Raw genomic sequence first — 20,648 nt, 5'->3', positions numbered from 1 at the left:
ATTCTTTGCATGCTTTCAAAGTTTATATATACGTGATAAACATGTTATTCTGCAAGCAAAGTGTCAATCATATATAACGGTAACTGGGAGATTAACCACTTCTACTTCGAGTTACCGTACAAGAAACTAACACTATTTTCAACATAAAATATTAAAACTTAAGGTTTAATGTTTATGGTTTATATATATATTGTTTCAGTAGGGATGTGGAGACCGAGATACCAACCTAACAAAACTGGACTGCTTCTTCTTGTGATGCCTATTACGATGCTTCCTCCCTCTCTCTATGCTCTGCTCTCTGGGAGAAGATGGGCTGGGTACCTGCAAAGGCACTCCGACGCTCAAGTCAAGAAAGAAATGTCTGATTAATCTTCAGAATAATAATCACTATCTTAATTTCTCTTAGAGAAAAAACGTACATTTTTTCTCCTGTGCTTTGTATATTTAAAACAGTAAAATAAACCGTTTACCTGAAAGTTCGGTCCGTTACCGGAGTTGACTGCCTGAGAGTTGTAACTGTTAGATCGTGTTTCATACTGGGTCAGTTATTCCCGTGATTTGTGGTATCTGACTAATATTCGAAATTATCTGTTGGCATATGCTAAACCGCTTTGTTGTCGTGCAAGCGCTATGTGTCGAGACATCATTGGTTGTCGAGCACCAGGTGATTGACGTGGTCTATCACCAGGTGCTCGACATCAACATGCGAATGTCATTGATTGTCGATTACCAGGTGCTCGACATCAACCTGTAAGTGTTCGACATCAACATGCGAACGACATTGACTGTCGATTACCAGGTGTTCGACATCAACCTGTAAACACTTGTGATGTTAAAGGTCGACCGCTGGTGAACTCGGGTATCCTATGGTACGTGTGTATATATATATATATCAATAAATTTTTTATTTATTCTATTACAGTTAATTTTGTTTTATTGGAAAACATTAATGAAATTCACAACCTAAGAAATATGAGTAGATGTGACAAAATAAAAAAATAAACTAGGTTTAACGGGTTGGTTTATTAGTCGGTCTAAAATGAAATGGATAAAGTTGAAAATTTCAGTCCGTAATTCTGTTTTGTTCTACTTCGTCTAATCCGTCAATTTACTTATCAAAATATGGATCAATTGAACTCGACTCATTTTAAATTAAAAATTAAAATAAAATAATTTAAAAAATTAACTTTTTTATATTATATTTTTTTTAAATGTAAATATATAATAATACTGTAATTTAAATCAGTAATCATTACCAATTAAGTTTTAATTATTAGTTATAATGAAGTAATTTAATATGTAAATATGTAATAGTTATTTCAATATATCTAATTTAAAATATTAACTAATCGATTAAAAGTATTGAAAATATTTATATGATTAAATATGTTTTTAATATTAATTTATATGAATATATAAAAATTAAAAATTTGAAAAAATTTAAAAAAACAAGTGACGGTGACTCGTGATTAAAATAACCCTTTTTGTTTGACAAACTATAGCCTGGTCTATTTTTACGGGCTAACAACGAATAAGAATAATCTATTTTATTACTTTTAGATATGAGTTATTTACATAAGAAACGTGACACTTCTTTTAACCTAAAACTTTAAGACTTAATATTTATAATTTTTGTTTTTCTTATATATCACTCAATTTTTTATTTTTATTTAATGTAAAACTTTTAACTCATACTTTTTAGAAAGTTAGAATGTAAATTTGAGTAAGAAATTAAATTTGAATGTTATTGAAGATGTAGATGGTGGGTGTGGTCATAGAATACAAACTCCATTTGTGATGTACACATGCACCAAATAAAATATTGAAAAAAAGAAAAGTGATTGTCACTATTTAGCATTGCACGTTGATAGAAACCTCCACCTTACACCTTTTCTTCTCTTTTTGTATGAATCAAAGTAAAAATAAGAATTTGCTTGTCGTTTTAACCTCAACTTTGGGTGGCGATAACGACCTGAGGCATCATAAGTGAGAGTAACTTGGGATACAATCCAAGTAAATTCCATACATAAAAAGAGACTTTTGTTTTATATCACTATGCAACATTTGTTTGTTTTTGCTTTCCACCTTTCTTTTCCATTAAAAAATTAAATTCGTTTAAGGTAAACATGAGGACCCCTTCTTCTTGTAATAAAATGGTGAAAGTGATCTTTTTTCAAAGGAAAAGCTTTTGTACCAAAGGAAAAGTTCCTTCTTTTCATTTTCTCGTATTTGAGAAAGATATACATTATATCGTTCGAATTATTATTTTCACATTTTTTATAGAAAGTCATGTTTTCTTCTTTCCCTTTTTCTAAATTTTGTTCTTAAAGAAAACAAGACTAGTCCCACCAAACCAAAACATTCATCCAACAAAATCATGCCATTCATTACGCATCAGTCAAAACACGATCATATCCAACTCTCCATCAAAATAATTAATTATCACACCACCAACATTACCAACTTATAATATGCCAAGGATTAAACTATATTTTCAATTTAGTAATAAATCATTTCTGGAGATTAAGCCTTGCTCCTGTATGGGAAATATTAATAGTTCAACCCTTTTATAATTATTACCCATGAAAACACTTTTTATCTTCATTTCTAGGATAAGGGTTGAGATTATTTAATTGTACATCAAGATATGTTTTACTCAAATAAATTTAAAATGTATCAATATATTTACTATATCTGATTAACGTTTAACCAACTGAGTTACCTTTTGGTTATATTAATTTAATTTTGAAAAAAAAATGACAAAGCTAGGACTTCTTTTTAAAATAATGCTACACAGTTAAACGTGTATCTGTCAACAAATATATATTACAGAAAAGTTAAGTATAATAGAATATTTTTTGCATTAGAGAAAAAACAAATAATAATACTTATACATGTATTATTGTCATTTAAATCATTAAAAAGCATATATACCTTTTAATATATAATCAGTTCTTACCGCACCAATTACTAGAAGTTAATCGATTTTTTATCAGAAGATGAATGGGAGAAAACAAATTTGTTCATTACTTATTTTTCACTGTATAAAATCATATGAATTGTTTAATACTATATATATAATTTATTTCCTTGAATGTTAAAGAAATTGAATTATTTTTCTTTCCTTCATTTTTTCCAAATAAGTAAAAACAATAACTATCCAAATAATTAATATACATATGTATATAATCAATAGAATAATACAGTAGTTATATAATCAATAGAATTATGAGTTCAACTACTTAAGAATATCATTTTCTGTATTAAAAAAATGACGTTATTTTCCTAAGTTGTGGTTTGTTTATTATGTAGATGAACCCTAACAAAAGAATAAGATTCCATGAATGAAGAAATGTGGCTACGAAGGTTTCCATGTTTGGAAGCACTTTAAGGTTGTCCGTGTGCGTTTGCATCTCACTGACTTATATTATAAATCGTGTTTCTTTAGCTTTTTGTTTGATTAAATATATCAAATAGGATTTTAGCATATAAACCATGATCCACTTTTATGGACAATTAATTGCATATAATACGCACCTAATTTTACATGCATTTGATTTGATGGGCTTGAACTTCAAAAGTAACCTTTAATCACTTTAATAAACTCACCACAACTTGGGGAATTCAACCATGTCACACCAATAGAGGAATAAGGACTTTCATTTTCTTTTCTTTTAAGTTCATTTTTATATTATTAAAACTTTGCATGAATATATACATATATATAAATGAAAATTTTATTTATAAATTAAACTTAATTAGATTTCAAAGAAGTTGATATCGTGTAATTTGTAGAAATCAATTTATACATAAGTTAACTTTAGTTAATAAAAAATTATTTCATTTTTTTTTTATTTCTTGTTTTAGAATTGCTTAAGAGAAGTTTCTCCAACATACATACTATTGATTCGAATTTATGTTACATATAATTTTCAGAAAGATAGATATTATAATTTAATCATTTATTTGTGTGTATAATCTTGAATAACTTTTTTGCTTTCAAAGTTATCGTGATTATGGGTCGGAATTGTTTTTTTTTTTATTCCTTCTCCTTGATTGGAAATAGTCCTATTTATTATAGTGTAGTCCTTTTATAGTTAAAGGATCATAATTTTGGTTGAAAGCGAAGACATGACAATTATTTTATTGAAAACTAATTTATAAAGCAGAAAACATGAGATGCAATTTTAATCAACAACAGAAATTAAATCATTATGATGAGCAATCACTGCCTTTATTTTCCATTCTCTCGTTGCCTATGCAATCAATTATAGGATATAGCTACTTTTCAGTATTGTCACCTACGAAACAAACATTTTCTTAAATCTTCACAAATTTTAACATATTTTTATTATCGAAATATTTTAAGACTTATTTAAATTAAAAATAATTTACAATTCTTATTTATTGTTATAAAAGTATACACATATATAAATTTCCGTCAGTTTGAATAATATAAATTTAATAAATAAATAAAATTAGCATTAATTAAGGATATTAATTTTATTTATTTTAATTAACATTAGATGTGTCAACATTAATCTCATACTAACTTAGATATTTTTAGTTATGAAAAAAAAACTTAAAACAATTAGTGTAACTTTAGAATTGGTTAATAAACTCTAGTAACGTTTGATCTTCATAAGACTCAGATGAAATCGGCTAAACTAATGTTAATTTGGTAATTTCAATCTCGTCTCCTTACTTTTTTTTATTTAGCCTTTCTATTTTTTAAAACAGTCCAATTTAATTCTTTTTGTTAAGTTGATGTTAACGCATTGTCTGAGTGTCAATTAATAAAATTTTCATTTATATTTTATTTTAAAAAAATTATTTAAACAAAACATATACTGTCACATGTTAGGTTATGATAATGAGAATATCTCATGTCATTTTTATTATCACATGACAATAATTGTTTTTCATTTAGTTTATATATTTAAAATTTTAATTCAATTTAGTTCTTATTTAAAAAAATAGAGCAATTTGGTTTCTCTCCGATTTGAGACCAAGTTAATAATTAAATTTAATCACTACTTATATATACATGTTAAAATAATTTTTTAGAATTTATACATTAAATCATTCCGCCTAATTGAAAACATAAGCACTAAATTGAAAACAACCGCTACCAGGTGACAATAACATTGACACGTGACAATAACATTGACACATGACACTGCTCCTGATACACCATGACATGACACATGGTGATTTATTATTTTTTTAAAATTAAAAAAAATTTAATAAATATATAAATAATTAAAAATTTCACGAATTCACACATCACATAACATGACATTAAGATTAGCTTAATGAAAAAAACCAAATTGAACCGTTTTAAAACATAATAAATTGAATAAAAAAAAGAAAGAAGCCTAATTGAACCAATAGAATAAATACAAGGATTTAATGTATAATTAAAGTTTATATAAAAATTAAATTTGATCTCAAATTTTGGAGAAAGAGAAAATTGCTCAATTATAACAAAATTGGATCTGAATTGAATCAAAATTGGCAATACCACTAACACGTGACAATTCTATCATTGTCGCATGACATGATGTGACTTAACACATGAATAATTCTTTTCTAATTAATAAAGAAAAAAATTAACACATAATATACTTTGTTCACGTTTGAAATTAACAAAGAGACTTTATTTACCAAAAAAAACCACATTGAATAAATTCAAAAAAATAAAGACTAAATTAGTATTAGTATAGCTCTTTAAAACGAATGAATATACCATTTTAATCCATTTATATTAATATTTTTTATGTGTTCGAGTTATTTATATCTTCTCATTTTAATGTTTACGTGTTTTATATATATAAAAAATTAATATAATTAGATTAAAGAGATTATATTTATTTATTTTTAAAATTTAGTGATTAAAATGTATCAAAATTTTAAACATAGACAAATTGTAATTTCATGTCAAATTTCAGGGATGAAAACATAATTAATCTTTTAATTTATGAAGGATTCCATTTTTTTTAAATCTTAACATTTAGGAAATTTTTTATTACAGAAAAAATGTCTAGTTTTAAATGGCACGACAACGTTTTTAATCGCAAATTTCCAGCATAAAACATTGATGTAGGATGCTTTTATAGTGATATATATTAGATGTTAAAATATATTTTAGATTATTTAAGTGGACTAGATATGTTAAATTTAACTTATTTACTGTAATAATATGAATATTAATTGTCTTCGAGACAAAAAGAAAAATACTCAGATAGAGACTAACAATAACTCAAGGATTTATTAGCCTATTAAAAAATAATTTGTTTATGATAAAAAATAGTACTAAAATAGAATTCGAAGGTAAGAGAATAAATGAAAAGATGCAATTCTTAATCCTTTTCATTGATATACTTAATAACTATAAAAATAAAAATGAAATGCAATAGAAAAATAAAAAGTTAGATCCTCAATAAGCATATAAAATAATTTTTGTTCTTCTTACCTCTCCATTTTTTCTAGTATTTGTTTCCATTCACGTCTCATAAATTTTTTTAATATATTTTGTTACTATTATATAATAAATAATTTAATTCACTCTAATACTGAATAGTAACTCAAATTACATATGTTAACCTCATATATTTCATAAACTGAGAAAAATAATTTTATGTTCTTATTATATTCGTAAAGCACATGAGTTATTCATAAATTCTTGCAAGTCTTATGATTGTGATTATGTTCTCCATATTCATAACAATGTTTTTCTTTTTATTAATAACTTATTAAGTGAGATTTCAAATATACTTTTCAATATATTATTTTTTAAATCACTTTTTCTCTATATTTTTTCTTTGTTTGTTGATAATATGTGGATATCCAGGAATCTAACGTGGAATGCTGGTACCCATATTTGAGATTTTACTCTAAAAGAAGAAAGTTGTCGTTGCATCTCAAAAATAACTAATGAGCTTCGACAAATTATAAAATAATGAAATTTATATATATATATATATATATATATATGTATATATATATATATATGTGTATATATATATATATATGTATATATATATATATATATGTATATATATATATATATGTATATATATATATATATATATGTATATATATATATATGTATATATATATATATATATGTATATATATATATATATATATGTATATATATATATATGTATATATATATATATGTATATATATATATATATGTATATATATATATATGTATATATATATATATATATATATTTGAATTCTCTTACAAGATTAACTAGCATGTTTTCGTTTTGTTGTGCGTGCATTCTTCTCAAAGATCTAGGTGTGGTGGATGAACTATCTTCAATATAAATGCCTTGAAGTCTTTTGATAGCATCCTTAGTCCAACACTGTAAAACAAAATGATTAGGAATTTCAACAATTTCTTTTCCTTGAAATGTCATTCATATATATTTTTACAATATTCCCATATAGTCGTAAACTTGAAAGTCACATTTATACACACATTTAACATCATAAAAATTATACATTTTGGCAGACATATTAAAATTTTCCAAAAACACTCCTTATATAAATAGAAAGATCCAACTTTTTTTTTAAAGTTGAATAAATTAAAATAGAGAACAAAACATCATGGAGGACTATAACTAAAGTAAGAGACAGAATATTATAGCTAAATCTAAATTCAGGTCGGTTCCTCAAGAAATCTTTCCTGAGCAAGATGAGAATAAAGAAAAATAGCACTAAAAATCATATTCTGTATGTAATCTAAGATTAACTAACATGTCCATATTCTGTAATCCAAGTTTAGACCCAATATTCAAAATACGATATTCTTGTCAAAATTCATAATATTCTTTTCTTTCTACCTCCAACGGGCTAATAATATCCTATTCAAATTTCGTCACAAATTCATCATGTTGGAGATAGAAAAAGCATTAATACTTTCTAATCAGTATTCATCCCAACAGAAAACAAAAAGCATTTTTTATTGTAAATAGGTACACATGATACTCTGGTCTATATAGTTCTTGAAGTCATTTATTTCCTTCTAAGTTATATTGCATCATTAAATTATTTCATTCTTCAAATATTTGAATAATAAATAGGAGGGTCTTGAATGCATCTTTCATAATGAATAAGCATATACTTATTCATTTCTTGAACTTTTATGCTTTGTTGTTTCTTTATTTTTAACAGCTATATGTATTTATTAACGAGAAGAGAAAAGATAAAACTAAACTGGAATACATATTATTGATCATACGCACATTTCTATGAAATGCTATTTCTTTTATGAGAGAAAAACTAAATACACTTTATTATTGTTAATTGATCTTATCTGTTCATTTAAAATTAAGAAAAAAAACTTAATTTAATTTCTGATTAACTAACTATTAAAGTGTATCTATACATCTATTTATCTGTATGAATAAAAAGGTGGTGATTCGAGTCCAAGAGGCAAAGATGTCCCTACTATGTAGGAATGTGAATTCAAAAAGCAGAATATCGCATTTAACATATTATTGGGTGTTGGGTTGAATGTGTGCTGTATATGGTCAAGGCTCAGTAGATTAATATGCTCAACTATGAATTACATTATTATTAACAAAGAAAAGTATTGGGATTACAACAAAAAGATAAATTGTTTGTTCTCTTTAATCAACCTCAAGAGATACCAGTTGATGATGTTTTTATCTTTATTTTGGATTATACATGTATAGATAGGTCGAATTTTAAAGATGGTGCATGTACATGCATGGATTTATACTTGTGTTACGTATTTTATTTGAAAGTGTGTTAGGTATCTTTATTGAGAACCCTTTTTGGGATAGTGTGATATTTTTTAACATAGTTTCCCAAAGATAAATGAAATTCAGGCCATAATCATTGAGGATGGCATGTATTGACATTGAAGGACATATTGTGGGTATGGGTGGTTTTGAGATAGGGACTTCCCATAAAGGCATAAATGCCATGGAAATAAAAAAGATGATGCTGAGAACAGACAGAGAGAGAGAGTTAGAGAGAGAGAGAGAGAGAGAGAGAGAGAACATAGTGGTGGGGTTCATCTCCTGAACAAACGGGTAGGATATTGATGGTCAATAAATGCTTTTCTTTCATTGTGTACTGTTTCACTTCATCTATTATTAGTAGCATTCTTCATACTCAGCAAGGAATTACAAACCCACATGCAAATAGATTGTCTTCATTAAGGTAAAGTTTACTTCCTTCTTTTTTCTCTCTTTCAATCAACATTAATAACCATATTCATAACAGCTCACTGTAGTAAAGACAAAATCTGCAATCTTACATTATGAATAGAGTAACGTTACTTCATTCAAACTTACTATGCATGACAAAATTATATGTATACTGTTTCTGCAAAGAATATTATTTTCTTCTTAAAGTTTTATTTTTTAACAAATCTTGTATATATCTCACTTGGGGAGCTGAAACTTCGATGTTGTCGTGTTCTTGTGTTGATAATTGTACACAGTATACGTGCATTATGGATACTGTAACTTCTTTTCATCAGTAAATTGAATACATGTATGAGAAATTTGTAAGCATTTGTGATTGAAGGGATGAGGTTAAGAACTGAAAAAGGAAGGAGGGTGTGGTCAAAATTAAACAAAAATTTGGCTGAAAGGTCGATTCAATGTACAGTTTATCCCTTAGAAGGAAGAGAGGGGAAGGGATGCATGTACTGTAGGAGGCATCTGTACATGTTGCCAATCAGCCCAACCAACACAACTTGGGCTCCACACCCTCACAGTTTTCAGCTCTATCTCTCACCTTTTCCCATTCCCTCTCTCTATCAACATATACCTAAAGCTGCAAATCACATTTTTTCTTTCTTTTTCAATCAAAATGCATCATTTCTCTATTCAAGTTCTGGGTTATCAGATTTCCTTCTGAAAAACCATTTACCTGATTATGGATCTATATGTTTGAGTAAACCTGATATGAAACCAGATATTAATTCAACATCATTAAAGATACTGATTTCCTAAGGATAAACATCATTAACCTGTGCTTTTTTTCTACTTTTGTTTAGAAATGCTCATTATCTTCAGAAAAATACGCTTATATGTTCAATTTTGTCTGAAAACTATTTAGCAGAAGCAATGGTAATTGGACTGTTTTTGCAAACTCAGTTTATAAACTTAAGTTTACATAATTTATAAACCGAAGATACTCTTATTGCACCAATACACATACCACACTCTTATGTGCCTCACAAACTTCAAGCTGGGACCATTATGTTTTTTTCAACCCTACCCTTAAATCTTTCGATATTATCCTTTTATAAAATTTATATCTGTTTAATTTTCCTCAAAAAGCTAATCATTTGGTTTGGGTTTTCCGAGCAAGGGTGAATCTCGAATTGGTATATGTTCTATCTATCAACAAACACATCGTCTCCTCTCCCACTATGCAAAGCAAAAGGGCATCATGCACCCCCCAACAAAAAGCTGACGTAGGTTTTTAGCTTCACGGGTTGAAAAGGCTATCCAATGACCTACAGCTACAATCATAACGATATATATGCACCACAAACTTGTATGTAGCAACTTGATCTTTTTTATTTTTGTCATCACACTCTTCAATCATGTAATGACACGTACGTACTTTATTATGTCATTAAAACGCTTTCATTAAACTTGCGTTGTTCAATTTCAAAAAACGCATTCACATGTTAGTGTGTTTAATGAAAAAATTAAACGAACAGCTTAGAAAACGTGCTACTGCTGAATTTGTAGCAGGCAATAGAGCTTCAACTCTCACCCTTGTTATCACATGATAAACTTCATCATTTATGTGTGAAATCGTGGAATAATTGGAGAACACGTACCAAGAGGATCTTGATGAGAAAGCCAGTTGTCATCAAAGGAGAGAAAACCATGAAAGGCCCCCACAGGTATTTGTCCATGCACATTCATCATTGTTCATCAAAGTTTGAACTTTGATGAGGCCTACAGCCTGTGGATTTGAGAAAAGAGGCTTTTCTTCATTTTTCACCCTTCTTCCTGTTGATTTTGACAAGCAAGAATGCAACATATATAGCTCCTTTCTCGAGCATATAAGCACATATCATAGCTCAATGTACATATAACGTTATCATACAAACGTAGAAAGCAACAGTGAACTTTGTATATACATCCAAAAGTGCATAAAACCATTGAAAATTTTCAGCATAGGTGCAATTCAAAATACAACTGAGGCTGCACAGCGTATAGGTTACTAGCTATTGAGCAATTAGCTTGAGTTCTATATGCTTTTGCAAAAAGCATATAGAATGTGGTAATCATTGTCTACAATGCCTTGATCAACGTAATGTGCAAAAGGAGAGAAATCTTACGGATGAAAACAAAGTAAATGAAGTTGGGTATACACCTGGCTTTAAAGCTTTGTAACCAGAGAGTCAATTCCATCAGAAAGGAAAGAAAACTGAAGGAGAAGAATGAAGAACAAAAGGTTTGCCTTCATCTAAACTTGGTGCTTATATATGGTTCTCAACTGGGAAGTCAAGGATATGTACTCATACCAAATTAATAGTTCACAAATTAACTAAGACTAAGAATAAGATAATTCACAAAGAGACATATATATATATATAATAGAACCAGTTCCATTTTCCTTGTGTCTTTACTGCATGAAATTAGTCATTGTCTTGTTCTACTTCAGATGCAGGCTCTTCTTCTTCTTCAAAGCCATCGATCCCATAAGCTGCATGGCCACTTCCAAAAGCTTTGATGTGATCTTTAAGAGACCTCTTGTGCTTGAAATCAGAGCCACAGATGCAGTACCAAAGCTTCCCACAGTTCTTTTCATGGGTTCTCCAATCGCCTCTCACTGCAAAAGCCTTACCACATTTTCTACACATGAAGGGCTTAATCCCATGCTTCCTCTTGTAGTGTGTTTGAAGAGTTCTGAAATCTTTAAGGGGCTTTGCTCTTGGGTGATCAATGTTGTTCCTGCATCCTGGGGAACAACAATAGCATGGAAGCCTAAGCATACCTGTTGGTTGGGTACCCCTCAGAGATTCAGGCCCTTTTCTGTACTGTGATCCATGCCCCCACATATGCATCTGACAAAAGAAACAAAAGAAAAAAAAAATTATGGATACCGCAAAAAGAAGATAACTAGGATAGAGAAAACTAGGCAAACATGATCAAAAGCTGCATTCTTTCGTTACATTTAGTGAAAAATTAAACATTAAATGAAAAATGAAAAACAAAAGCTGGTTAAACTTTACTAGTTTGAATTTTAGATTAAGCTGACTTAGAAAACACTTACATCTTTTTTTCTCTGAATATAGGCGATCATATTAATTATTTAGTTCTAGGACACTCAAATCGAATTAAAAAAAGCAAAAGGAGGTCTCATTCAGGTGAGAGAGAGAGAAGGAAGACTAATTAATAGCTATATCTGTGTGTGAGACTTTAAGGTATTGAAGGTGTTTGAATTCAGACAGAAAAGGACTGCAAAGAGAAACAAATCTAAGAGATGTATTGATATCATTATCTGAGAGATCTGGAAGAAACACTGCAAATTTTCAGTTCTATTCGCAGCTGCATGCCAAAGATATACCAAGGCATGCCAAACACATACTAAGCACACACTTCAATGCACCAAGACATAAAGAACATTGGCCGAGTAGTTTAATCAACGAAAAGGATATGGCATATCTGATCTCAGTCACAGTTTGAACCAGGAAAATATTAATAATACATCAGTACCGTTCCACCGTGCAGGAAAACAAAAAAGCTGAAAGTAATTTTTATCATAATGATGACACAAGTACAATTTAAAAAAAAATGAACCTCGAGGGAAAAGAAAGAGATGAAAAATGGAAGGAGAAGAAGAAAGATAAAGGAAAAAAGAAAGAAAGAAAAGGAAGGTGTTTTCCTATCAGTCCTATATATCCAAATTAACAAATTCATGGTGTTGTGTGTATGTGGTCTTTCTCATACGAATTGGAAGAAAAAAAAATGGTAGAAATAGAAGTAGGGTGTTCATTCTTTAACATCTGTTATGATAAAATGATTTGTTATGTTATTACTGACCTGCATGTTGTTGTATCTGTTGAAGGTTTTGCAACAAACAGGACAAGAGAACTGTGTAGGTCCAATGAGAATCTGAGAAGGGGTAGGAATCCAGTACTGTCCCTTGTTGAGCCTGTTCGACAAGAACCCTGAAGAAGAATCATCAATCCCATTATTATCACAATCTCCTCCTCCTCCTTGTCGTTGCTCTTTGTCTGTGGCACAAGCCGAAGACAGCACAGAAGCAATCTCAGCAGCGCTAGGGCTTGGCAACCCTATGTGCAGTGCAACAGTGACACTGTGATGAACATCATCTTCTTGGTCCTCTTCTTTGGGGTTATGGAGGGTCCTGTTGAAGTTGTCTTCGACATCCATGGCAGTGCAAAGCTGATCTTGATCCTGATCCTGGTAGTGCTCCTCCCGTTGGTCATAATTTTTTGGGCTGAGGGTGAGAAGAGGAAGGGCCTCTCTCAAGGGAGGAGAAGGGGGTGAAGAAGAAGAAAAAGAGGTGGTGGTAGTGGTTTGAAAGTGGTGGTGATGTTGGAAGTGGAAAAAGGTGTTGTGGGTGATGTTGGTGGTGGTGGTTTGGTTGATGAAGTTGTGAGGATATGGATGATGGTGGTGGGTGGAAGGGTTTGGAGAAGGGTAGTGGAAGAAAGGTGGTGAGAAGAAATTGGAGTAAGGGTCTGCCATGGTGGATGGAAAAAGGTTTGTGTTTGAGGAGAGAGTGGGAACAGTAGAAGGCTATGTAGGTTTGCTTTTATATACAGATACATACAGAAAGTACAAGATGGCTGAAGGAAGTGGATGGTGGAGAGAGAGAAAGAGATATATGGGGAAAACAAAACAAGTAAAGTCAAGTGGAGGAGAAAATTAACTCACCAAATTATCAACAAAATAATTATTCTTAATCACATTTTCATATTTATTCTTTATTTTTTTATTTTTTTTATTCTAATCTTCTTTTGACAAAGAATACCGTTAGTGGCAGTTTATGGTTATGGAAAATTATTCAATTAAGTTCAAGTTATTTTTTACTGATTTACGTCAAAACTGTGATCAAGGTTGTGCAGTGATCCTCTCAGCTTTTGGATTTCTCTTCCTCGGACGACTTTAGCCAAACTTATATAATAAGTTCTGATCATAAATATTTTTTCTTTTTCAAGAAAATGCTATATGATGGAGGATCATATCGTAATTTGCAAAGTGGTAAATAATAAAAGTAAAAATTCCCACACATTAAGTAAAATTGGTAATGTATGAGTAAAGTGGGATAATTAAGCATAATATACCAAAATTTTGTATTATATATATGCAGTCAAATTTATCTGTGCATTTTAGGTCATGTCGTGGTGATTTCATAGAACTCATAATAATTCAATCTTTAAAAAGCCATGGTTAAAGACAAAGAATATTTATAAATTACTTTTACGTATGATTTTTATAACTAATGCAATGATAAAGTTATCTTGTCTGTTAAATAGGAGACAAATCACTAAGGAAATGTTTTTTCAGAAATCATTCTAGCAAATCATACTAAAATCTATTTGATTAACTTATAATACTTTTTTGAATTTTCATATATATTTTTTTTCAAAAGACCTTTTGAATAAACCAAGTTCATTATTAAATCTTATTTATCTAACATACAATAACTATCACTACCATTAGATGGATACATTTATCATTTGAGTTTTGTGATTTTGATTTTGTCTAACCTCTCTTTTCTTTAAATATATATAGAGAGAAAAGAAGTGTAATACTGTACTTTTATTGTTCGTATAAGTTATATAAATAATTCCCATTTCTAGTTTGTATTTTTGCTATTCATCAGTTGTATTTGAACTTGTACTCTTAGAGTAATGTTCGAAGGAGAGAAAATAACAAAGAATAGAAGAACAAATATAGAAATTTTTCTATAAATATATCGTTTTAGTATATCTAAAAGTATTTATTGAGCATATAAGTAAATTGTTTATAATAATTGTAATGTTATATATTTTTAACAAAGAACAATGGATAATCAACAATAATAGAATTAAATTGTTTACTACAAATAAACAGAGAGATTTTTATAAAATTGATATAATAACTTATTAGCTCATAGGTTATCTAGTCTTATGATGGTAAAAGAGGATCATTGGTTTTGGCACATAAGGTGTAGACATGCTAGTTTTAAATTATTTTCAAAGATGCATATAATTAATTTTGTAAGATGTCATTTAAAGATGAACTTCTTTGTCAGATATTTGTAAAACACAAGCAAAAGTAAAGAGTTCTTATAAAATAAAATAAAAAATGATATTTCAACTCAAAGACATCTTAGGCTAATACACTTTGGACTTTTGTGAACTTGTAAGAATTTAGTCTTTAAATGATAAAGATATAATACTGACAAATATGAACATTGGTTAAGTTCTTGAACTACTAGATAAATCTTTCAAGTCTTTTGAAAATTTAAAAAAAAACATTCAAAATGAAAAAGGTTTATTCTTGGGATGAATTTCAAATGAAAATTCTCTTAGAATTTTTTTAAAACCATGGAATCATCCATCATTTTTCTACTTTCAATTCACAAACTGACCTAGGATTTAATTGAAACAAAAAGTTAAGTAGAGAGTGACTTAAACTTTGTAACTAAACTGGGAATTAAATGAGTAATTAAGTTTTGATTTTTAATTTGCAATCATAAATAGCAAAATTGAAATTAAAGAAGGAAATATTTTATTAACTTATGTATAAAAATTTTATTTGTGGCTTATTTTTTTCTAAAAATCAAAATTGTTTATGGAGTATGGTTTTTTTTTTTTAATTAATGAAATCTCACTTTTCATTCTTTAATTATATTTTTAGCATTATATGAACCATTGGTGGAGAATGAAGGATAATTAAGATATTCATGACTTATAATAATGCATGTAGAGATAACAAATAAACTCATTTGGTGGGTATTGCCGCAATCTGTTTTCCTTTCACAAGAATTCTTACATTGATGGGTATGATAGGTGTATGTGTAATATTCAATTTTTTTAATTGAATATGAGATAGAAATAAATATGTAAATATTTGTCCATTTTCTTCCTGTCCTCATATATCTTTTAGTACCTATCTTCTTTCTCATATTTTATATATGGTCATTTAAAGTATTCATAGTTTATTTATTTTTTGTCTTAGTTGTTAATTTCATAATCTTTATTCTTTTCTTTTCTTTTTGTACACATTTTTTCTCTTATCTTTCAAATGTTGACTTGTTATATATATATATATATATATATATATATATATATATATATATATATATATATATATATATATATATATATATATATATATATATATATATATATATAAAAGTACTTTTACTCTTATCATAACCTTATTACAAACTGTGTATTATTAATTTCAATAAATCAAATAATTTTTAGGTCTCACATATTTAATTATTTATACTTCTTTTTAATATTTTTATTTATTATTTAAGTTTTTCACATGAGAATATTATACTCTTAATTTTAAGTATTAAATCGTATAAACCTTTTATTTATTAAGTAATATAAAAAACTATCATCTTTATTAGTTTTTGTTCTTAATTTTTATTTTATTTGAAACACTTTTGTTTTGCTAAAACAAATTCCATTTATCTCTTAACAATTCAATATCTAGAAAATTTTCTCATGCATCAAATTATTTTTAAGACACATTATTATTTTTATTTCTTATGTATTTTATCATGTAAAATATTATTTTGATAATTTTTATATAATTTTTATATTATCCAACTTATTCTTGTAAGTGTAATTTTAACAATACAATTGTATAAAAATATTTTATCTAATGTCATTGTTATGAATTTTAAATCCAACATAAATTAAAGTTTAAAGAATGAAAGAAATATGTGTAATTTTAAATTATTATTAGTTTAATATATTTATTTACTAGTGCATTATAATCTTTATTAATATAACTTAGAGAAATAAATACATTTCAAATATTTTAAACTTAAATATTTATTATTGTTTTATAATTTCTTAAAAATATTTTTTAACTTTATTTTTTTATTGTTATAAAATTTTATTTATATATAACTATGTAGTATTTTATATAATTATGTACAAAGTAATTTCACGTCATTTACTAATGTGGTTTCCAATAAGGAAAAACATCAAATATTATTGTAGGCTAATTAATCATTAATTTGGAACAAAAATATGGCTCCGATATTTGTTGTAAACCAATCACTGAACAGATAAGTGAGAAAATTACACTAACTTGTCATCCTTAAATCGTTTAACAACTCCAGTTTCCATTGGTACATGATGATTTTTGTAGCATCTTTTTTTCACAATATCATCCATTCTAAATCAGATTAGAAAATTACAAATACCTTATTAACAGGGAGAGAGTTGGTGATATTAATCCAAAAATAAATAATATTTTGGAAGCCCTTGCGTGTTTTCTGACAAAAAAAAAAAGTGTGACACTTTTGTCTGTATTATATTCTGAGATGAGATGTTACATAAACATTCGAAAGAATAGAACATTTGACTCTGAGGACACATTAATTAAGTTTGGATTTGTGATGATGAAACAAGTAATTAAATATTTAAAGACAGTAGTGCACGCATCCCATGATAGACAAGAGGCATAAAAGATAGAATCTGTTTGTGACAGCCACCATATGATAGATTTATATAATAATACAATAATTAATAAAAATATATATATTGTAAATTTATAGGATACCTGCAGAGACAAGAAGCAACCAGAGTCCCGATATGCCCCCAACATTTTTATTGGTGTTTACACTCTGGTCGGCTAAACCTACTGTCACTCACCTTATTATGCATATTACTAATTCTTCATTTTTCTTTATACCAAAACCATCTCTATGGAATCACAATGGTTAAAATTGCATATAATAAAAAGATAAAAAGAATGATATATAGTTTGCATGGTAGTGTAACAGTGTTTTGAGCATTTATTTGTTGAAATAGTGGTTGTATTATTCCTGAGAGAGAAACAGTGAAAGTAGAAAGAGTGAGGTTTAGCTGTGAATGTTGAGAGGCATATAATGAAATGCATTCTGTTCATGAATTGAGAAAGGTGTCAAGAGAGTGTGTTCAGTGTCAGAACAGTGCAACTTCTCTAAATTCAAACCCATCACACAAGAATGAGAACAAGAGCCAAACAAAAAAGGTTACCAACCTATATTTATTAATTAATTATCATCACATTATTTTTATATATTCAGAAATTAAATAACACAGAGATTGCCAGCATTGCCACCGTAGGAAAGAGTACAGATGTTTGGTTGTAGCTATAGCTAGGGACACATGGTGTGTCTCGCTGTGAAATTGGCTATACAGATCATAATCTATCACCTACCTATACACAGTTAATTAATACTGTTATTATTCACACAAGTCTGTTATATATACAACTTTTATTACCAGGTTTTTTCTAATATGTTGTCCTTTATTAATTAAAACTTATTAAATTTTACTAAATTATAAGAATCGTCATATAAGATGTGAGACTGATTTTAATAAATTTTGTCCAACAGTAAAGAATGTGACTGAAAGCTATGTTTTAAAAACCATATTATTCAAAGATTCAGTTAGAATACATAGTTAAAAATTAAAAATATCTATTCGCACTTTTAATATGTGCAGTTTTCAATGGAAGAGGTGCATATTGAATATATAAGATTAAATAATAATATATAAGTAATATCTAAGCACGTGGAAATTTTATTGTACATATAATAAGAAAAAAAATGATTTGAATGTGTTTCATCGTGTATATAAGTATGGTTTAAATAAAGAATGTAACTATTAACATAGTTACATAATATTTAATAATTTAATTATAGAGATTTAGTTAACTTAATTATAAAAGATTAATTGTTAATTGACTTAGTTTTAGAAGAGTAATTTGGATTCTATCACACTCTCGTTGTTTAAGTTAGAGGTTCACCAATGCTTAGACTGGTCCAGAAATTATAAAAAAGAACTTGAGATAGGGTTTTGGTGAAGATGCTAACAATCTAGTGAAAAGAAGAGACATGAAGAATTCGTGTTTGACCATGTGCTACCTTTTTCCATACAAAATGAATATTCATCTCTATGTTTCGTGCATTGATGTTGCACAAATTACTAATAAATGACACTAACATTATCACAGTATACTAAGTAGCCTAAGGGAGAGGAAAATGAAGCTCTAGTAGAAGATTTTGAAGCTAACAAGATTCAACAATAACATTTGCAACACATCAATATTCATTCTCCGCACTGGAACAAGAAAGAGTATGTTGATTTGAAGATTAAGAGATGAGGTTGCTAACAAGAAACACACAATAATCAGACGTGGAAAATTTGGAGTCAGGAATCTACCCCAATCAGCATCCGTATAAGAAATAAGTTTCTCAGTAAAGATCAGATAGAAGTGTAAATCATATTGTAAGGTACCCAAACATACTGCAAAATGCATTTCAATGTTAGCATGTGATCAGTGCAGAGGGAAAGTGAAGACAAACTTGTTGAACAACATCTGAAATGTTAGGACGAGTGAAGGTGAGATACTATAGGACACTGAAAAGACTCCAATACATATTGAGATCCTCATACGGTGTGCTGGAGGATGTACTAAGCTTTTGCTTAGTATCAACCGAAGTAGCAAAAAGATTGCAAGAAGTCATGCCAACACATGCAATAATGTCACTAGCATAAGTGCTTTGATTGAGAACATGTCACATGTATGTCTTATAATAGCAATCCCAATAAAATAACTTAAAGGACCAAGATCCATCATAGCAAATTTAGAGATAAGTCTCAGTAAGCTAAGGAAGCTTGGTCTGCTTAGGGAAGGCGTAAAGTAGAAGACTTTGCTATAGCTTAAGCCTCCCCCAATAGGGATAGGTACGAAGTTGTTGTACTGATAGGTGTTGCTGGAGAAGGAAAGAAAGAGAAAGATTACCAGTTGATCAAGTAACTTCCTACCTCTTCTTATAGAAAAGAAAAGAAGAGATGGACAAGAAGATGTTGATCTCTTTTATTACGCTTGATGAGTGCATATTTATGCCCACATTTATGTTTTAAAATTCAAATTTTTGATGAGATTCTTGTGCTTAAATGATTGATTTAAAATGAATTTGTGATGATTGGATTTATTGGGTTTGAGAATTAAAGATGCTTAAAATGTGATTCTTAGTTGCATAAATTATTTTGGATGTTCTAATGTTTATTTGCGCAGCTGAAGTTAGAATTTTATTCATTTAAAGCATGAAATTGAATGGTCAAAGCTGGTCCGATCTAGTCAACACAGGGCTCCTATGCAATTTTGAAAAGAAATAGATTACTAAAGTGCAATTAGAGGAAATTTCTAAACTTCTGTGCAATTTTGAATAAAATAAAAAGGGTTGAAATGTAATTTTGGGCAAGTTTAAATCTACTAGATATTTTAAAAGATAATTTGGAGAAAATATATCTTAAGATATTTTATTTGATATTGTTAAATAATTACCTTATTTAAATATATCAATAAGAATCAAAAGATAATATTTGCCAAAAAAATTTAAATCTAGAAAAAATATTATCAAATATTCTC

General features: G+C 28.4%; 1 protein-coding gene across 1 annotated transcript; it reads right to left on the bottom strand.

The window, feature by feature from the left end:
• Window positions 1-11,231: 11,231 nt before the first annotated feature.
• LOC124830667 (zinc finger protein WIP2-like) lies at window positions 11,232-13,845 on the bottom strand. Its single transcript, XM_047304442.2, has 2 exons — window positions 13,065-13,845; window positions 11,232-12,085 (listed from the first exon to the last, which is right to left on the bottom strand). Exons 1-2 carry the CDS (start codon window positions 13,734-13,736, stop codon window positions 11,657-11,659), a joined length of 1,101 nt encoding a protein of 366 aa, XP_047160398.1. The 5' UTR covers window positions 13,737-13,845; the 3' UTR covers window positions 11,232-11,656.
• Between the last annotated feature and the right edge of the window lie 6,803 nt (window positions 13,846-20,648).

Source organism: Vigna umbellata, chromosome 8 (assembly GCF_029865625.1).
Source record: "Vigna umbellata cultivar VRB3 chromosome 8, Vumbellata_1.0, whole genome shotgun sequence".
Classification (NCBI taxonomy): domain Eukaryota; kingdom Viridiplantae; phylum Streptophyta; class Magnoliopsida; order Fabales; family Fabaceae; genus Vigna; species Vigna umbellata.
The sequence above is the reverse complement of the archived record's forward strand: the minus strand, read 5'-3'. Positions and strand labels throughout refer to the sequence as shown.